Source organism: Desmodus rotundus, chromosome 1, assembly GCF_022682495.2.
Source record: "Desmodus rotundus isolate HL8 chromosome 1, HLdesRot8A.1, whole genome shotgun sequence".
NCBI lineage: Eukaryota > Metazoa > Chordata > Mammalia > Chiroptera > Phyllostomidae > Desmodus > Desmodus rotundus.
In genome coordinates, this window is record NC_071387.1 from 149337571 (window position 1) to 149358656 (window position 21086).

A 21086-nucleotide genomic window follows, 5' to 3' on the forward strand; every position below is an offset into this window, starting at 1 on the left:
TGAAATAACCAACTAGACTGAGACAAATGTGCCCTTGGAGATAACAATACCTGGAACTGAGAGGGAGGTTATTCTGACAGTTGATGAGCTTCTTCTATTCTCTCTTGCACCTGGGGCTGCGTGGTAAAGACACAAACAGGAAGATGGGCAGCAGGAATGTGTCCTCTCAAAGCTGACTTGGAGGACTGATCACATAGACCGGTCATCTCTGGGGTATCCAGGGAACCATGCAGAGCCCAGGACAACATGGAAGTCCCACGTACACCCAACACTCGATGGAAGTCCGGTGTGTATACCAGGGGCAGGTGTCAAGAACATGTCACCAGAGAAACCTAGAATTAATCAGAACTCTTGGTACATGTAGCATGTAGCATGCGGGGTTGGGGGACTGTGGTGTCTCAATTGGTAGTTAGGGGCAAGTATGGAAGGGAGAGATTAAGCAAATAGTAAGTGAGGAGAGTCAATGTGTGGGAAGCTGGGCATACGTCAGACTTGTACGAGTCCTGCCTCCGACTGACTGCACTCCACTTGAGGAACATCCCACTCCCCGGAGTCTGAGTCCATCTTTGCTGCCGGTATTTTCTGCTTTAGACTGGCCTCCTGGTTCTAGCTGTCCTTGAAGGGGCTCACATACCCAATGTTTATTCCCAGAAAAACAGGTCCCCAAGCTTAACCTCAGTCCCCCTCCCTCAACCTTCCACTGTGCGTTTATACAGCACCGTGACGGCAATGCCATTCGGCACTTCGCACACTGTGTTTTTATATTTGGCTCATACTGCACCTCTGGATCTGCAGCACCGTGTTTGACCCATTGTATAAGCACCTCCCCCCCAAAAAAATAAAAGGAGAGAAAGGATTTCTTTCTGATCTTGTTTTGATTATCCACTATTTACTCTTTAGCTAAAGGACAAACAGGTATTAAGTTTCAAAACTCTACTTGTAAATCCTAGAGACTAAAAATGAATATAATTTTACCTTTTCCACATGCCCAGGAGAAATCTCTACACTAATGCAACAGCATCGGAGGGCTCTATTCATATGAGGGTAAAAGCAATCTTCTTTTTCAATTCCGTGACTGTTTATTGAGCAATTACCATGGTAGATGCTATGGGGTGGGGGTCTATGCTATGGGGTGGGGATCTATGCTGTGGGGTGGGGGTATAATGATGTGGATCCTGTCTTTGAGGGGCTCACAGTGCAGTAAAAAGCTGGCATTCTAAGAACAAAAGGGACCCAAATGGGACTTTTAGTGTGTAGTAACTTTCCACACACTGATGCTCACTCTTCGGAAAGTGTTTTATGGAGACCTGGTAAATACGTCCTGAGAAACAGTACAGTGCGGTGGTTATGAGACCAGGCTCCTTCTTCACCTGTAAAGTGGGCATAAGAAGAGCCTCATCACTGCATTATCATCACATCATGTATAGGGATTAGCATATGCCTAGAGCATGGTAATGTTCAGTAAATACGGCTATAATTACTAACACTCTGTTCTAATACAGCTTATGCTGAGCTGTTCTTTTTCTGGAACCTACTGCAGTCACTTTCTAATAACCCGTGGTCGTTGCCTAGTGCAGACAGGGGAGCCCAAGAGGAACAACGTCACCTTGCTTGGTGGGATCAGACACAGCCTGCACCTGAATGTCCAGCGTCCAACTCTGTGGGCTTTCTCAGAAGTCAGCATGTCTTAGAAGATGTTGTGGTGTGCTCTTAATTAGAAATAATGGGCAGAGTAATTATTTTTGTGACTTTCCATTAAAAAAGTGTAGCTCATTTGTTCTTAACCAGGGGAGGGGCCATTCATCTAAAAGTAACTTAAATTGTGTGAGAGTATTTTCGTTCACACTCTGGCATTCAGTGGGAGCAAGACAGACCTGCCCAATTAAGAACTGTCACCCCAAACGTCAGTAATACCCAGCTGAACAGCTGACATTCTTATGTTAAAAGCTATTCACAGAGAAAAAACCGCAATTGTTTGTGAAGACCCATTGTAGTTCCCCAGTAAGCAGATTCTTAATTCAATATATCAGAAAAACTATAGGATGAAATATCTTCCTCTTGTAAGTTCAGACACATTGGTGCTAAACCACATATTCCAGATTCATATAGCCTCTAAAATGAGGGCATTGTTAGATATGATGAAGGAGGGGTTACAACGTATATACAGGAGAACATAGGTTGTGGGTTTTTATTTCAAGTAGACTACCAGTGAGATAGTTCATATCTTGGGAAAAGTAAATAGTTCTCCCTACGAAGGAATGGTGCCTCGAAGATATAAATTGAAAATTAAAAAGTTAAAAATTTAAGGGATTCAAGATGGCAGCAGAGTAGGTAGAAGTTACACTCACCTCCTCCCAGGACCCAGATGGAATTACAATTCAATTATAGAACAATCCACCTGAATAACCAACGGAAGACTAGCTGAACAGAAGCTGTATAACTTAGTATTTACAGAAGAAGCCACACCGAGACTGGTAGGAGGGGCAGAGATGCGAGGAGGGCTGGCCCCACGCCCATGTAAGGTGGTAGGGAGATCTCAGCTGCAAAGATCACCCAGGCTCCCCAGCCCAAAGCACCAGTGCTGGGAAGAGGAGCCCACGTAACACCTGGCTGAGAAAATCAGCAGGGATTCCGTCCACCAAGGTGAGATGGACTGCTAGAAACCCAGGCATCCTTTCAAGGGGCCAGCACACAAAATCTTATCAGTGGGCACTCACCCTGGGCTCTGACAAAAGGATGGCAGCCCAGAGCATACTGGGGGCATACAGGGAGAGACTGGGTTGTGTGGCTTTGGGGACAGGCCTGGAGGGATAGCCACTAATGTCCCTGTGCTGAGGCCTTCTCCAACACTGCCCACAGATGCCATCTTTCTCGGGTTGGCACTCCCTTCCATACACATCATGCTGGAGAACACAATAGCCCCATCCTCCTAACTCCCTGTGGCCCTGCCCTGCCAAACTTCCTCCCTGTGCAGGAAGCAGCTAGCTGCAGCCAGCGGGGGCCCATGTCACAGTCTTTCTTGGAAAGTTCTCAAGGAGGTCCAGGCAGACTTAGGGGGTGTCAGGGACACACTGGAAGAAACTGAGTGGACCGGCTTGAGGGTGAGGGCCACTTCCCCCACATTCCCATCAGGTGTCAACACTCCCAACAGCATCAGCCTGGGGAGATACACTAGCTCCACGCTCCAGACTCCCTGTGGCCCCACCCCGAGAAGCTCACACCCCGCACAGGAATCTGCTGGCTGAAGCCGGCCTGTGTCCTCATTGTAGTCTTTCTTGAGGTGAGCTAAAGGACATCTGGCAGGCTCAGGGGGTGTCAGAGACACACAGAAAGAGGCTGAGTGAGTGGCTCTAAGGCAATGGCCATTTTCCCCTGCCCAATGGGCCCAATGGGCCCCACCGTTCCTCTACAGAGTCTTCCCCCATGTGGCCAAATCTTAGTCTTTCAGTCTGAGGAACTCTACTGGCTTTACTCTGACAACTCCCTGAGATGCCACCCCATTGCAAATGTCCACAGGCCCCCTGGGTGGTGGCTGACCTTGGTGTACCCTGAGACTTTTGCCCAATGGCCTCAAATCCAGCACTGATGCCCAGTTTAAATCTGTGTCATCCTTGTGAACACCACTGACCCCTTCCTGGTGACTCACTGAGAACCTGCCTCACACAAGTTATGTACTGTCAGAGGCTCTTTCAGTGACTGAGCTTAATAGGCAGCCAGCAGGTGATGGAGGATCTCAGTGTGCCTTGGGCCTTTTGGTTACCTGCTCCAGGCCTTAGTACAGGTGGAAGTTGGCCTCAGCATGCAGCTTGTGCCCTCCCCCACACACCAAGGCCCAGCAGAGGCAGCCACAAACCATGGATTGTTTTGTAGTTCCTAACACGTACCCCAGGGCCTGTCACAGGCAGTGTCTGACATTGACCTGCAACTCAATCCCTCCCAAGAAGCTCAGAACCAATATACCACTTGACTGCTTCAGATCACATCAAAGCATGACTCAATTAGTTCCACAATGGCGCAGCCAAAGGGATACATCAGCAGACACCAGACCTTGCGGGGGCAAATTCCACTTCATAGGATCAGCCCCTGCACAGCAGCTCATACACTGGGGTTGGGTCAACCCTCACAGTCTGCCAGGCTGAGGGCCAACCCCATAAATGGATAGGCCAATAGCAATCAACTCAACTATAACAGGAGGACTGACATAACCCACACAAGAGAAATTCCTGGAACAAATAGCTCAGGTGATCAAAGAGATGATGCCACTGAGATACCTACTATACGATGCCACCCCACCAAGACTGCAAGACATAGCAGAACTAATACACAAAAACAAAGAGGCAGCCAAAACAGGGAGAAAAATAAACATGCCCCAAATTAAAGAAAAGGAGAAATCCTCAGAAAAAAAACCTCAACAAAATAAAGGCAAACATGCTATGAGATTCAGTTTGAAACAATGCTTAGAAGGATGCTTCAGGAACTAAGGGGAAGAATTGATAAACTCAGTGAAAATTTCAACAAAGAATAGTAAACATAAAAAAGGACACAGAAACCATGAAAAGAAACAAGTCAGAAATGAAGTATACAGTATCTAAAATGAAGATACACTAGAAGGACTCAGTAGCAAACTAGATGAGCAGAGGATCAAATCAGCAATATGGAAGACAAGGTAGCAGAAAACAGCCAATCACAGCAGGAAAAAAACCCAGTAAAATGATGATAGTTTAAGGGACCTCTGGGACAACATCAAGCATAACAACATCTGTATCATAGAGGTACCAGAAGGAGGAAAGAGAGCAAGGGATTAAGAACTTATTTGAAGAAATAATGACTAAAAACTTCCCCTAACCTGGTAAAGGACAAAGACACAAGTCCAGGAAGCAAAGAGAGTTCCAAACAGGATGAACCAAAAGAGGCCCACACAAGACACATTATAATTAAAATGGTAAAGGTTAAAGACAAAACGAAAATCTTTTTAAAAATTTTTTTTTAAGATTTTATTTATTTTTAGAGAGAGAGGAAGGGAGGGAGAAAAAGAGGGAAACATCAATGTGTAGTTGCCTTTCATGCACCCCCTAGTGGAGACCTGGCCCGCAACCCAGGCATGTGCCCTGACTGGAAATCAAACCAGTGACCCTTTGGTTTACAGGCCAGCACTCAATCCACTGAGCCACACCAGCCAGAGACAAAATGAAAATCTTAAAAGCCACAACAGAAAGACAGTTACCTACACGGGAGCTGTCAACTGATTTCTCCACAGAAACATTTCAGGCCAGAAGAGATTGGCACACAATATTCAAAGTGAGGAAAAGCAAGAACCTTTAACCAAAACTACTCTATCCAGTAAGGTTATCATTTAAAACTGAAGGAGAAATAAAGAGCTTCCCAGAGAAGAAAAAGCTAAAATAATTCATCAACAGCAAACCAGTATCACAAGAACTGTTAAAGAGACTTCTTTAAGAAGAGGAGGAAAAAAAATAGGAACATAAATATGTATAAAAATGGCAAATAAATACACTTTAAATGTAAATGGATCAAATGCTCCACTCAAAAGATATGGGGTAGCTAAATGGAATGGAAAATAAGAGCCATATATGCTGTCTATAGTAGATCCACTTCATATTTAAAAATACACAGAGACTACAAGTAAAGGATGGATCTACCCAGCAAAGCTATCATCTAGAATGGAAGGGCAGATAAAGAGCTTCCCAGACAAGAAAAACCAAAGGAGCTCATCATCACCAAACCATTATTATATGAAATGTTACAGGGACTTATTTCAGAAAAAGAACATCAAAACTATGAATAATAAAATGGCAATAAATACATATTTCAACAACTGAGTCTAAAAAACAAAGTAAGCAAACAAGAAGAACTGAGACAGAATTATGGATATGGAGAGCATGTTGATGGTTGCCAGATGGGAGGGGGTGTGGGAGAATAGGTGAAGAGGTGAGGGGACTAAGAAATACAGATAGGTAGTCGCAGTATAGCCATGGGGATGTAAAGTACAGTTTAGGAAATGGAGCAGCCAAAGAACTTACATGAATGACATGACCCATGGACATGAACAATGGTATGGGGATTGCCAGAGGGAGTGAGGGGTGCTGAGTAGAGGGGGGCAAAGGGGGAAAATCAGGACAACTGCAATAGCATAATCAATAAAATATAATTAAAAAGTAAAAATAAAGGATGGAAAAAGGTATTTTGTGTAAATGGAAACAAACAAAAAGCTGGAGTAGCAATATTTGTATTAGACAAAATAGACTTTAATACAAATTCTATAATAAGAGACAAAGGAGGATATTACATAAAGATAAAGGAATCAATCCAACAAGCAGATATAACTCTTGTAAAGATTTATGCACCCTACATAAGAGGATCTAAATACACACAGCAAATTTTGATGGACATACAGGAAGAGATCAACATAACACAGTCATAGTAGGGAACTTTAATACCCAAATGACACCAATGGATAGATCTTCAAAAGAGAAAATGAACAAGGAAATAGCATCCTTTAATGACCCATTGGACTGGATGAATTTATTTGATATTTTCAGATCATTTCACGCCAAAGCAGCATAATACAAGTTCTTTTCAAGTGCACATGGAACATCTTCCAGGATAGAGCATATGTTAGGCCCCAAGGTAAGTATCAGTAAATTGAAGAAGACTAAAATCATGTAAAGCATCTTCTCTGACAACAGTGGTATAAAACTAGATACCAATTATAAGAAAAAAACCGAAAAACACACAAACACATAGAGGCTAAATAACATGTTACTAAACAATGAATAGGTGAACAGAGAGATCAAGGAAGAAATCAAAAGATACCTTGAAACAAATAAAATGAGAAGACAACAAAACAAAATCTACGGGCAATGGCAAAAGCAGTCCATGAGGGAAACTCATAGCATTACAGGCCTACCTCAAGAAACAAACAAAAATTTTAAGTAAACAATATAACTTTAGAGTTAAAGGTACTAGAAAAATAACAAAAAAACAAAGCCCAAAGTGAGTAGAAGGAAGGAAATGATAAAGATTAGAGCAGAAATACCATATTTTGCTGTGTGTAATGCACACCCATGTTCTAGTACAGCTCACGTATAAGCACATCCTTATTTTTCCCTCAAAATTTGGGTAGAAAGTATGCATTATACATGGCAAAATATGGGTAAATAAAATAGAGTCTAAAAAAATACAAAAGACCAAGGAAACCAGTAGCTGGTTTTTGAAAAAGATAAACAAGATTGATAAACTTTTAACCAGACTCATCAAGAAAAAAGAGAAAGTACCTCCCAAAATAAAATCAGAAATGAAAGAAGTGACAACTAATACCACAGAAATACAAAGGAGTATAAGAAAGTACTTTGAACAACTATATACCGACAAACTAGACAATCTGGAAGAAATGGATAAAGTCCTAAAAAGCATACAATCTTTAAAGGCTGAATCAAGAAGAAACAGAAAATCCGAACAGACCAATTATAACCAATGAAACTGAAGCAGTAAGCAAAAAACTCTCAACAAACAAAAGTCTTGGACCAGATGGCTTCATGGGCAAATTTTACCCAACATTCAAAGAACAACACCTATCCTTTTCACACTATTTCAAAAAGTTTAAGAAGAGGGAAGACTCTGAAGCTCATTTTACGAGGCCAGCATTATTCTAATTCCAATACCAGACACTACAAAGAAAGGAAATTACAGGTCAATATTTCTGATGAACACTTCCTCAACAAAAATCCTCAACAATATATTAGCAACCTGTATTCAGCAATACATTATAAAGATCACACACCATGATCAAGTGAAATTTATTCCTGGGATGCAAGATTGATATAATATCCACAAATCAATTAATGAGATACACCACATAAATAAAATAAAGGTGAAAATCACATGTTCATATCAATAAATGCAGAAAAAAATTTTGACAAAATTCAGCACCCATTTATGATAAAAACTCTCAACAAAGAGGGAATAAAGGGAACATATCTCAACATAATAAGGGCCATATGACAAACCCACAAACAACATTATACTCAACAGGGGAAAACTAGAAGTGTTTCCCTTCAGATTAGGAACAAGACAGGGATGTCTACTTTTACCTCTTTTATTCAACATAGTACTAGAAATTCTAGATACAGCAACCAGACAAGAAGAATAAAAGACACCCAAATTAAAAAGGAAGCAGTAAAACTGTCATTATTTGCAGATAATGTGATATTGTATGTAGAGAACCCTGAATTTCCCACCAAAAAACTACTAGAACTGATAAATGAATTCAGTAACATAGCAGCATACAAAATAAATATTCAGAAATTGGTAGTATTTATATACATCAACAAAAAACTATCAGAAAGACAAAATGAGAAAACAATCTCATTTACAATTGCATCAAAAAATAAAATAAAATACCTGGGAATAAATTTAACCAAGGAGGTAAAAGACCTGTACTTGGAAAATTTTAAGACACTGAAGAAAGAAACTGGAGAAGATACAGATATATGGAAGCCTATACCATGCTCATGGACAGGAAGAACTGACATCATTAAAATGTCCATACTACACAAAGGAATCTACAGATTCAATGCAATTCCTATCAAAATACCAATGGCATTTTTCACAGAACTAGAACAAATAATCCAAAAACTTATAGGGAACGACAAAAGACCCCAAATAGCCACAGCAATCTTGAGAAAGAACAAAGTTGGAGGTGTCATGCTATTGGGTATCAAACTATACTACAAGGCTACAGTAATCAAAACAGCATGGTACTGGCATAAACACAGACCCATAGATCAACAGAACAGAATAGAGAGACCGGAAATAAACCCACACCTATATGGTCAATTAATATTTTGCAGAGGAGGCAAGAACATAAAATGGGGTAAAGATAGTCTACTCAATAAACGGACTTCAGAAAATAGGACAAATACATGTAAAAAAATAAAACTAGGTCAACTTTTTAAACCATATACAAAAATAAACTCAAAATGGATTAAAGACTTAAATATAAGACTCAAACCCATAAAACTCCTAGAAGAAAACAAAGGTAGTAAAATCTCTGATATTTCTTTTAGCAATATTTTTTCTTATATATCTCCTTGGACAAGGGAAATAAAAGAAAAAATAAATAAATTGGCCTACATCAAACCAAGCAGTTTTTGCACAGCAAAGGAAACTATCAACAAAATGAAAAGACAACCCACTGAATGGGAAAACATATTTGCCAATGATAAATCCAATAAGGGGTTAACATCTAAAATTTATAAAGAACTCAAACAACTCAACACTTAGAAAAACAAACAAACAATCCAATTAAAAAATGGGCAGAGGAACTGAATAGACATTTCTCCAAAGAGGATCTACAGATGGTCAATAGACATATGAAAAGATGCTCAATGTCACTACTGTTCAGAGAAATCTAACTTAAAACCACAAGGAGATAACACCTTACACCTGTCAGAATGGCCATCACCAATAAATCAACAAACAGGTGTTGGCGAGGATGTGGAGAAAAGGGAACTCTCGTGCTCTGTTGGTGGGAATGCAGACTGGTGCAGCCACTGTAGAAAGCAGTATGGAGATACTAAAAAAATTTAAAATAGAACTGCCTTATGACCTAGCAATTCCCTTTCTGGGTATATATCTAGAGAAACTCAAAACACTAATTTGAAAGAATATATGCACCCACATGTTCACTGTAGCATTATTTACAATAGCCAAGAAATGGAAGCAATCCAAGTATCCATCAATAGACAAGTGGATAAAAACGTAGTGGTACATACACACAATGGAATATTACTTGGTCATAAAAAAGAATGAATCTAACCATTTGCAACAGGATGGATAGACCTAGAGGGCATTACACTAAGTGAAATAAGTCAGACAGAGTATAAGACAAATACCATATGATTTCACTTATGTGTGGAATCTAAAGAGCAAAATAAACAAACAAACAAAATAGAAACTGACTCATAGATACAGAGAACAGACTGATGATTGCCAGAATGGGGAGGAGGTTTGGAGGGTTGGGTGAAAAAGGTGAAGAGATTAAGAACTGAAAACTGATAGTTACAACACAGTCACGGGATGTAAAGTGCAGCATAGGGAGTACAGTCAATAACATTGCAGGAACTAGGTACAGCGCCAGGTGGGTCCCTGAATGTCAAGGGGACCGCTTGGTAAGGTAATGACTGTCTTACCACTATGCCATACACCTGAAACTAGTACAGAATGGTAATGAAGGTAAACCGTAATTGAAAACTAAAAAAATGCAATACCCGCGTATACTATAAATTCAGAGCAAACTAGGAATATAAGGAAACATCATGAACCTGATAGTGTATTTTAGAAAATTATAGCAAATATTACAATTAATGGTAAAAACATTAGAAACATTCCTATTTAGTTCAGGGATAACATTGTAGTAAAGGTCTTAGCAATCATAATTAAATAAGAACAAACAGAATATCAGAAATTAAAAGTGACACAATTCTTATAATTCACAAATTATATAATTGTCTACATAGTAATCATTAATACTAATAGCAAAGTTCAGCAAGTTTGCTGGATCTAAGATAAATATACAAAAATCAATTATACTGCTAGATACTAGCAGCAATCAGGAAACACGGATTTTTAAAAAGATGCCCTTCTGACAAACGAGTATAACTGTGTAACCACCACCATCGCCCTCCAGATTTGCCCTATAGCCCGCTCAGTCCCCTACCCTTACCCCGCCTCCAACATCACTGATCTGATTAGTGTCTCAACAGTTTTTTTCATCACCAGAAACTCAAGTAAATGGAACCTTAGAGTTCTTAGTATTTGCTACCTGATTTTTAAATTTTGTACATGTTTTGCATGTATTAGTAGTTTCTTTTCATTGTGGATAGTATTTCATTGTATGGGTGTGCCCTCCAATACTAACTGATGGTCATTTGGCTGTAGCTGTTACTAATAAAATAGCTGTAAAGATTTGTGTGGAGGTGAAAAAAAGATGTAACTGTTATTATAAACAATGATTAGGAACACAAATACTTAGCTGATTTTAAGAAGTTAGTTCAAATTCCTCAGGTTTTCCTAATAGCTTTTTCTCTTGCTTTCTCTCTCTCTCCCTTCTTCCCTCCTCTCCCACCCCTCTTAGTTCCATTATTTCAAACTGTTATTTTATGTGATACTTTTTAAATTCTCATTATGGGTGAGGAATTATAATCAGCCAATTCAGAGAACAATCAAGGAAGCAAACTCATCACTAATGCTACGTAATCAATTCTCTAGTGCGTTGGGGATCTTCTCTCAAAGCAGGTGAACTGAACCACAGCCAACGTTTAAACTTCAGTATGCTGCTTGGTAAACACTGTCACATAGTGTACAAACTCCCTTGTGTGTAACGGACACTGAGATGCACACACACAGATTGCCATACACCCTCATGCGGCTGACTGCCTACCCCCTTCTCCATCAGGAAGCAGATGTGGCCTTGCCTAGTGCAGCATGATTTTGCTAAATGTCACTGTTCTGTTTCCATACTGTCTCCTAGAACCCAGACAGCACTTCCCCCCACTACATTCCCAGCAACAAATATCCTTTCAGATACTGACTTCTCACCACTATGCTATACACGTGAACCTAGTGCAGAGGCTGAACTCGGTGCCCACAAACAAAACACCAGGAAGAGGCACTCTACAGTCATTTGTCAGAAAGCAAGCTTTCCCCTTTTGAACCATGGATGCCACTCCTTAATGATCTTCCCTGCAATGCAGAGGTTTTTTCTCTCTGGAAAGCACCTCATACAGCAAAACTTTCCAGAGCTGCTGATTAAGTGCTACTGTTCCTCTGATGCATAGGTGGGTTCCTTAAGGAAGCATCCTAAACTCTCTGCCTCATTTTCTCAAGCTAAAAAATGGGAATAAAGAACTCACCTCTTGTGCATTTATTACTGAGGAATGTGGGGACCCTGACTGTACAGAAGAGATTGTTAAATCTCTAATGGAAACAGTTGCCTCCTTGAAAGATAGCTACAAAGTACCCCTCAGTGATGTTATCTGATCTCAGTCTCAGCTTGTGATCAAGGAAATAGAACAGAAACATGTTCCAACATTTGCCACGCCACACCACACCCAGTGTGTGTCAGGTCCATGGAGAGGTTACATACACTGAGTGAACTCATTCTCTAAAACCGAGGTCAGCACAGTAGTGGGGGCAGGGCCTGGGGTGGGTGTGGGGAGTCCAACCCTAGAGAAAAAAAGTGCCACCAACATAGACACAGATGCTGTTTTCATTCTTTCAGCATTATTCCCGGGTCACACAAATTCCTGGTTTTTGTAACCCTGCTGAGTCTGGTTACCAGACACATTCCCAGCTGAATAGCCAGCAACAGTGTAATCAACTGAGAGCAGAGGTTAACAAATAACACACTTGAACTGAGAACCCATTTGGAAAGGAATGTCTCTTTACGGTCAAGAGACTAGCAAGAGCGCATGTACAAGCCTAGCGAAGACAGCGGGTGGCTGGGTCGGAGCCTGGGACTCACCGGGCTGGAGCCAGAGCGAAGGCGGCGCCTGGGCCGCACCCCCTGGAAGCAGGAAGCAGCCACAGCCTCGGAGAGAAGCAGCAGAAATCAGTACTCACTCTGCGTCCAGTTCCGGGGCCCAGGGAATTCAGCCGAGGTTTCAGGATGTTTGCATTCTTGGTTGGGCTCGGCCCCTGTGGTTTCAGTTTAGCCGCGGTGGCCGAGCCCGTAGAGAGGACTGGGCGGTCCTGCGACACTACGCAGGCTGCTCCCCGCCCTCCCTCCGCCAGTGACTCCGTGACTCGTCACGGGGTGGCTTCCCGGAGGCTGACTGAGTAATTCGGCCTGTGATGCAGGCCAAACTGCAGGCTGATGGCAGAGGTCTGTAGCTCCTAAGCTGTCACCCTTTGATTCTACCAAAATCAGGGAGCAACAGTGGGTGTTCTTTGCAAATAAACGCCTCCCTCCAGTATCTCGTTTTCAAATATAAAGCAAATTGGTTATGACCGCCACTATGGATTTGAAAATACATTTCAAATTGTATAATGGGTTTTTTTAAAAGAGCAGTTTAACAGGGTCAGAATTGTGCTAATTATACATTATGACTAAAAATTTCAAACTAAAAACGAATAGATTTTAATCTATTGAATAAAATAAGAATTCATGAGCTCATATTGCTATAAATAAATGAATGAAAAAATAAGTAAATGGAAAAAGACGTGCTCTTTCTTAGGGAAGCATGCCAATGAACAGATACAGAATAAATGATGGGGTCAGAAAAAAAAAGTTATATAATTTTAAAGGAAATATGGAAAGTCAACTTTTCCCAAAGCCGTAAACCAATGACAATAAACACTATGGGCGCTCAGCTTGCAGTGTGAGCGCAGGGGATTGTGGTCAGCGGTCGGGCAGCAGAGACCTGAGAGCGACTCAGTGCTGCGTCCAGCCAAGGCGGAGGTGACAGGGACATTCAGCAGATGGAGCGCTCATCTGCGCGGCTTTGTACCCAACGACGTGCACCGGGTAGTCAGAGCAGCTGGCCTCCCTCTGACTTCCCCTACAGGGTGCTCCTCACGGCCACCTTGCTTATTTTCATTGTTCACTTATTTTGGTTAAGTAAAGCTGGTGAAGTATGAGCCCTTCCAACCTAATATTTTATAATTTCCTGAGCAGAAGACCCTGTCCTTACAATTTTCTAATCAAAATATAGCTTAAAAATCCTTTTTTATTTAACCCTAGCATTTTCTCTCTTCTTCTTCTTCTTTTTTTTTAAACTAAACCTCGGCTTATCTTGGTTTCCCTGATAGTCTTTTCTCCTGTGACATAAATATCACAGGGTGACTTATTGGGGCCACACCCCAACAGGGGTGAACTCCGGCTCCCACAGTCCGAGGTGCTAGGCAACATATCTCTTACAATGAAGGCTAGTATTTCTGTGCTCCTGAAGAGTACTGATGAGTAACTGCACGTTATGTAGTACATTTCCCAAAGATTCATAACCTGCAAGGCAGGAAGAAAGTGGCTCCTTTCCTGAAAGATGAAGACGGACATTAGTATCCCCCAATATTCTGTGACTGTCCAGTGCCTGGGGCTCATCCTTTCTCCCAGTGTGGTCCTCATACCATTGGCATCAGAAATACCTGAAGGGTACTTTTTAAATGCATAAAGCCCCAGGCCTTACCTCTCCCAGTAAATCAGAATGTCTTGGCTTGGGACCTGAGAATCTGTGTTTTAACCAGATTCTCCAGTCAATGTTGAGGTAATCTGAGGTACAGGTTCTCTAACTACCACTTTCAGCACAATTCAGCATCCTTGCTCCTCTAATTGTAGTTGCCAGACCAGCAGCCTTGGCATCAACTGGAGGCTCGTTAGAAAAACAGAATCTTGGCTCCCTCCCCCAGACTTCCTGAAGGAGACTCCATTCTAATAACCCCCACTGATGCACCTTCAAATATAAAAAATACTGCTCCTGCTCATGTTTCCCAAACACTTATTTGAATATTCTTATATATTTTTAATTTGTAATTAGTATACTATATTCACTTATTATTTTAAAATATAGATCTATTTTTTAACTTTTCATTTAGCCTTATCCTGAAAAACTAGTCATGGGATTATGAATGTGAAGTTCTAGTTCACTTTTTATGGCACATTAAAATACATGCATAATTACGAAAATGAAAATGCTTGCCCATTTAGCACACAGAGTCAGCTCACTAACCACAGGTAGTCCACAGCACTACAGGCGAGGCTGGCACCGAATGCCGAATACCTTATACAGCACAGCCCCTCACTCGTACCGCAGACGGGAAAAGTAAGCGCCGCAGAGAGCAGACCTGTGTCAGCGCTCAACACAGCCCTATGTGACAGAAACAGGGCCGAAATCACAAAGTATTTCTCCGACAAGTGCTTATGAGATTTTTCTCCCCTCCAGCAGGGAGAAAAGCTGTTTGTACCTCCTTTGGTTTAAAAGGCCTAATGTTACTAAACAACATATGATCAATGGTTCCTTTTAGTTCAGTTAGGTCACGGGTGGCAAACACGAGGCCCGCGGGCTGAATCCAGCCCTCCGCCTTATTTCTACCCAGCAGCAGTGCCGAGCTCCTCACCCCTGGTTAAGGAGTAGTTACATTTATACAGTCCTAAAATTACATTCGGCCCTTTGAAGGCAACTGTGAGGCTGATGTGGCCCCCAGTGAAAATGAGTTTGACACCCCTGAGTTAGGTAATCTCTCTGTTTTCCTTTCGGTAGTGGGTATCTGTCAGTTGGCAGCTGACCACACATTCACCAACCCTCACTTACATATTAATGATTTCCCACCTAATCAGTCCGCGCCTTCCCAAAGTAGAATCCAGAATACTCACAACCCCAGATTCCTTGTAGCAAGGCTAAGGCATGTGACTGATGTTGGCCAATTAGATGTGCCAAAAAAGAAAGCCTGAGCGTAAGCAGTGTAAGGATGCCCCCGAGCACTGGGAAATCTGAACTAAGGCTTGTCAGTCTTCAAGACTGGAAGTGGCAGAGTTTCTGGCTTCCGGTCCTAAATGTGGTAAGTGCTGAGCTGTGGTACCAGCAGCAGAAGCTCCCACAGTGTGGCTGGGCATTGTTTCTGCTGTGAAACCGCAGACTCTTTTTGCCAGAGCTTTCTGGATTTCTCTATGAGCTAACTGCTAGCCTTAAGAAATTGGTTTTTTAGCTTGAACTATTCAGAGTAGATTCCAATCACAATTAATAACCTTAACTATTACATCTTCTTAGTAGCTGTGCTCTCCTACAGAGAGATTCCTAGTGCAGGTTGAACCTTGGCTTCCTCACCTGAACAGGGAGGTGGTTATGAAAGAAGTTGCCTGAGAGCTTTTCCAGCAATAAAATTGCATGATATTATGAATCAAAACTGTTTTCACCTGGGCTTTAATAAGATCCTATGTAATTTCTGCACTAAATATCTTAAAACAATTAACTTGAGTTAGAAATAGTAATGCCACTTAAGTGCTTTGGATCTTCCGAGACCAGCAGGAGTGATATTATTTGTGTACACAATTCCCATTTTGTAAAAATTCATATAAAACAGTCCTGCAATACATGGTGACTATTCTATGATACGTAGCGTATGCATAAGCTTCAAATTAAATATTTAAGAGAGACTTGGTGTTCTTAATCATTGTATATTTATCACACATTTTAACTTTCAAGTAGATTGTGTCCAGAATCAAGAAAAGCAGTATTAACTCTCACCACAAATTGCATCTAGTATTTTGTCATGCCTTTTGAATGTGTTGAGAAAATATTATTGTTGCCTGTATGTGTTATGATAATTACTTGTGCAATAAAGGTTTCAAGTGATCACAAATGCTATTACTCCCAGCTTTTCTAAATAAGGCATGGGAATGATTTCGTTTTATTTATTTATTTTTAGGTGACGATAATACTGAGGTAAAGCCCCTTCAATCATGGATCAAAAGAAAAAATAAGGAAGTACATTATATATATATATTTTCTTCCAATGTATATAAGAATTAAAGATACGAGAAAAAAAGGAATGAAGAGTTAAACCCAGGGAAAACTAATATTCAGAAAACTGGTGAAGCAAAGTGAGTCAGGCAACCATAGTAAGAAAGAATAACGGCAGAGAGAAGAATGGAGGTAGGAGAGGACAGTGTTTTAGAAGCCAAGGAAAGAATGTCAGGTTTGCTATTAAATACCAAAACAATAAACACGTGGCTAGATGTCTCCACCTCCCAGCTAAGACCCTCCCTGAGCTTCCCGAGACGGAGCAGGTTCTGGGGGAAACATCCAAATTCTTTACAACCATTCTACACCAGAATGATTAAACGATAACTTCCTGTGGGAAGAAAAAGATGGAAAGGGTTTGATTCTTATGACTATCCTCAAGAAAACACTGAGTGTGGTTTTCCACAACGTACAGATCTTCTAAGAGTTTAAGGTAACGATGCTGGAAACCATTTACAAGTGATTTACTAAATCTCATTGGCTTACAGTTTTGCCAATCTCATTGGCTTACAGTTTTGCCAATGAGGCATAATTTAGAGGTATAATTTAAGTATAAGTTAAATAAATGTCCTAATACTATAAAAAAAAAACAGAACATGTCAAGAAAAATCTTTTTTAGTTAGGATGGTGTTCAACTCCGTGCCCAGCCTCTTCTCATTTCTCAGCTGAGTTTTGGTTCTGGCACCTTTCAGGGACCTGGAAAGCAGTCAGGGTTCTGGGAGCCAAAAAAGTCTTAACTCTTCATGAAGCAAGTGACCTACAGGAGAAAGTCCACAGACCTTAGAAGAGCCACCAGTTTTAAAGGAAAAATGCTTATTTAAAAAGGTGTATAGAAGCCCTGGCTGATGTGGCTCAGTGGATTGAACACTGGCCTGTGAACCAAAGGGTCGCCAGTTCGATTCCCAGTCAGGGCACATGCCTGGGTTGTGGGCCAGGTCCTCAGTTGGGGGTATATGAGAGGCAAGCACACATTGATGTTTCTCTCCCTCTTTCTTCCTCCCTTCCCTTCTCTCTAAAAGTAAATATATAAAATCTTTTTTAAAAAGGTGTATAGACAATCTTGAAATAGGTTAAGGTTTTTGATTATCTTGAACATACTGGAAGAACACAAATTGAAATGGGCTGAACATAAGTATTTTACATATTATTAAAACCTACCAGCCAAAATTGTAGTTTCTTTTCTTGAAAGGTGACATTTCAGTGATCTTTTTAAGCCGCAAAGCTCTGACGGGTTACACTACCAAAGAACACTCAATGAGATCATATGAGGCCCAGCACGTCCAGGACCTTGTGTGAACAAAAAACCTGGGTTCAACTCTACCTCCATCTCACTGGCGTGGCGATCTTGTCAAGACCACTCAGCCTCTCTAAGCTCTGGTTTCCTCAGGCAGGTACAAAGGAATAATAATATAAGGTTATGAGAATAGGATAATTATACAGCGTACTTAGAAGAGAGCCTGGTATGATTAATGCTCAGTAAGACACTTTGAATTCTTTTCTGAAGAAGTGGGAGAACTATATTTCTTACTCACAGTATGTACAAAAGTACACTATATTTAGAGATATTGATGAAAATAATATTCACTGTACACATTAAAATATGCCAGTAAAAATTATAACATAAATGGTTTTACTAGGTTTTAAATAAAATCATTAAGCAACTGCATTCCCCCAGTGCAGAAATGATACTTTGTTCAAAATCTCTCAGTGATACGTGGACACGGCCCCCCCCCCACACCCCCTCCCTGCTGTCAGCCCCACCCACTAACGACACACCTTGGCGCTGACGAATTGTGGTGTTTGGGAAATGACTGACCTGGGCGGCCGGGGCTGTCCCACCAGCATGGGTCCTGGAGGGCTGACTGCTGCCATGACTTGCTGCTTTTTTCTTGAAAACAGAAAATATCTACTTCAATGGGGGAAAGCCCCTTAACAAGGTAGTCAAGTGCAAATACCAATACAAATACCCTCTCCAGCAAAATCAGACTATATAATAGACAAAGCACACAAAAATTTACGTCTTTTATTTTTTTTATAACTTTGCATGAAGACTCTATCAATATTTGTACTAAATTTATTGGGGTGCCATTGGTTAATAGGGTGATGTAGGTTTCAAGTGTACATTTCTATGATATACAATCTATATATTGCATTATATGCCCCACTATATCAATATTGGAAAAGAAGAGTAATTTGAATAAATCCCAACCGTTCAATATTCAACGATTTTATATTGAATAACAGCAAAACCCCTCACGTGGGCCATTGCCAGTTTCTACCACAATGCACTTCAGAAACCAAGGAGCAGCTGCCTTCTACCCGCAGTGCTACAGGGAGTACAGGCGATACACCCTCTGTGGAGGGCGGTGTAGCAGGAAGTAGCAAAGATGTAATTCCACTTCTAAAAACTCATTTTAGGGAAGCAACATGATAAGAGCAAAAGCATTTGTTCTTTCAAGATACTCATCACAGTATCATACCATCAAAACATTGAAAATGATATAGGTAATAATGAATGTTACTGAGTACTTACCATGTGCTAGGTAACTATTTTATTAGAAAAATGAAATTTTAGATAATGATAGAATAATAATGCTCAACAATAGAACACATGACAGTATTTTTGTAAGTGCTCTAAGCACTTTAAGTACTATGTATAATGATTTGTTTCGTCCTTACATTACTGGGCATAAAGCTGGTACTACTGCTATTTCCATGTTATGGATGAGGAGACCAAGGACAGGAATGGGCACGAAACGTGACCGTGGTCACAGTGAGTTAAAACAAGGATGTCTGCTTCAGACCCTGTTTCCCTACCTCCCTATCCTGCCTCCCGCAGTGGGGGGTTAGGCTAGAGGCAGCTACAGGGTGCAGTATCATGCTCTATTAAATGCCATGTTGAGATAAGCATATTATCTCAACTTTCTTTAAATGAAGCATATTATTCATATTTTACATAAAGAAAACTCAGATTTTAAAATTGTGTGTAGAATACAATCTCTGAAGTTCATATGGGTTGTTTTCTGATGGTAGGGTTAAGAATGATTTTTAAAAATATTCTTCATTGTGCTTTTCTGTATTTTCTTATACAACTGTAACTATTTAAATGATAAAAGGACAATGAGTGGGGGAGGAGATTTAAAATACACAGTTGCTTTCTCAACAAGGCCTTGATAGCTTATATCTCTTATGAATACATTTCAAAGAAGCAAACATACGAGCTACAAAGTTTCATCATATAAAATGGTGAGATTAGGCTCTGTCTATAAAATATGAACAACATGGTCTAAACATTGAATACAGAGGGATTGTAATGCACCAATTAGCTGACATATAACACATTGAAGAGTTGAATATCCATGCAGCAAAATTTTGAAAAATATATAACTGAGAATAATGAGGTTTAATTGTTGAACATTTAGTAGAAACACTTAGCAAAATTCACACTACTTCTTCTTTTTTTTTAAATGCCTGCCATAGAAGCTTGAGCAGAAGCCTTCTTTTCTCTCAGGGTAAATGTTACCTTAGCAAGAAGAAAAGCCAAACGTCAGCTTGCTGTCCTCAAAGTATTACATAATCTCCCCCTGGCCCCTGGCTGACCATCTCAGAGCACTTCACGAAGATCGATCACCACGAGAGTAGGGGGACACATTTTTATGAAGTGGGTATCTAAGGGACCTCAGAGGCACTTGCAGGAGTCCCAGGCTCCCAGGCATCCCCTGTAGACTGAATAGTATCTCCCAAGCACACATGCATTAGTGTCAACCAAGGGAAGAAAAAGCGTAGATAAATGTGATAGAAATAAATGAGGCTGTGAAAAAGCTAGGAATGCAGGTGTGATATGGGAGATGGTGAAAGAAAGGGTTGGCCTGAATTTTATCCATATCCCAAGTCTCTTTTCAAAATATAAAGCATATTAACAAATAGCTCCTGATAAGCACTATGTGTACATAGATTCAGTGTAAGGGACCAAACATAAGAATAAAGACAAGAACACAGCAATGGGGTTGTTTGTCTTAACCTTGTTACCCTTTCCACCTCCTCATTTTCCAGGGAGGAGACTGAAGCCCAGAACACACGTCATGGTCCAGTGTGCCCAGCTGTGCCGCATCCCAGCTATTAGTGTTCGGTCTCGGCTACAGTCAAGGAAGGTCACGGTCCTGTGCTGTGCTAACTAGAGCATCCATTCATTACATCCAAGCCCACAGACTGAACCCTGGCTAACCTATAAATGGATTCCACTGCAACACATGAGAATTAAAAAACTTGCCTTTTGGGTGAGTTATGAAACTAAGTTAAAAATAATAACTATTTAAACACATGCTGATTTTTATTTTACCACTATATCAACTCATGGTGTACTTTAAAAACATGATTTACTAATAAATTCAATGTCTTTTAACTCAAAAGATGACTCAAAACTTGAGGATCTCTCAGCTTTCATTGGGCATGACCTGTCACCCCGAAGCCAGCTTTGTCCCCTGAGCCACCTAGATTACCTAGTCTACAAAGGAGCAATTTAATTCATCTGAAACAAGGGTAGAATTTGTA

At 40.7% G+C, this 21086-nt stretch overlaps 1 protein-coding gene across 10 annotated transcripts in view; it reads right to left on the reverse strand.

Moving 5' to 3' along the window:
* Positions 1 to 21086, reverse strand: part of CAST (calpastatin) — a 130083-nt gene that overhangs the window by 77679 nt on the left and 31318 nt on the right. For 8 of the 10 annotated variants that reach the window (XM_045197887.3, XM_045197882.3, XM_045197886.3 and 5 more), the window contains exon 3: positions 18352 to 18423. In XM_045197887.3, the coding sequence (XP_045053822.2) occupies positions 18352 to 18423 (72 nt within the window). Of the gene's footprint in view, positions 1 to 12544; positions 12794 to 18351; positions 18424 to 21086 lie in introns of those variants that run through there. The other 2 variants (XM_024563612.4, XM_024563610.4) reach the window with 2 other exon arrangements.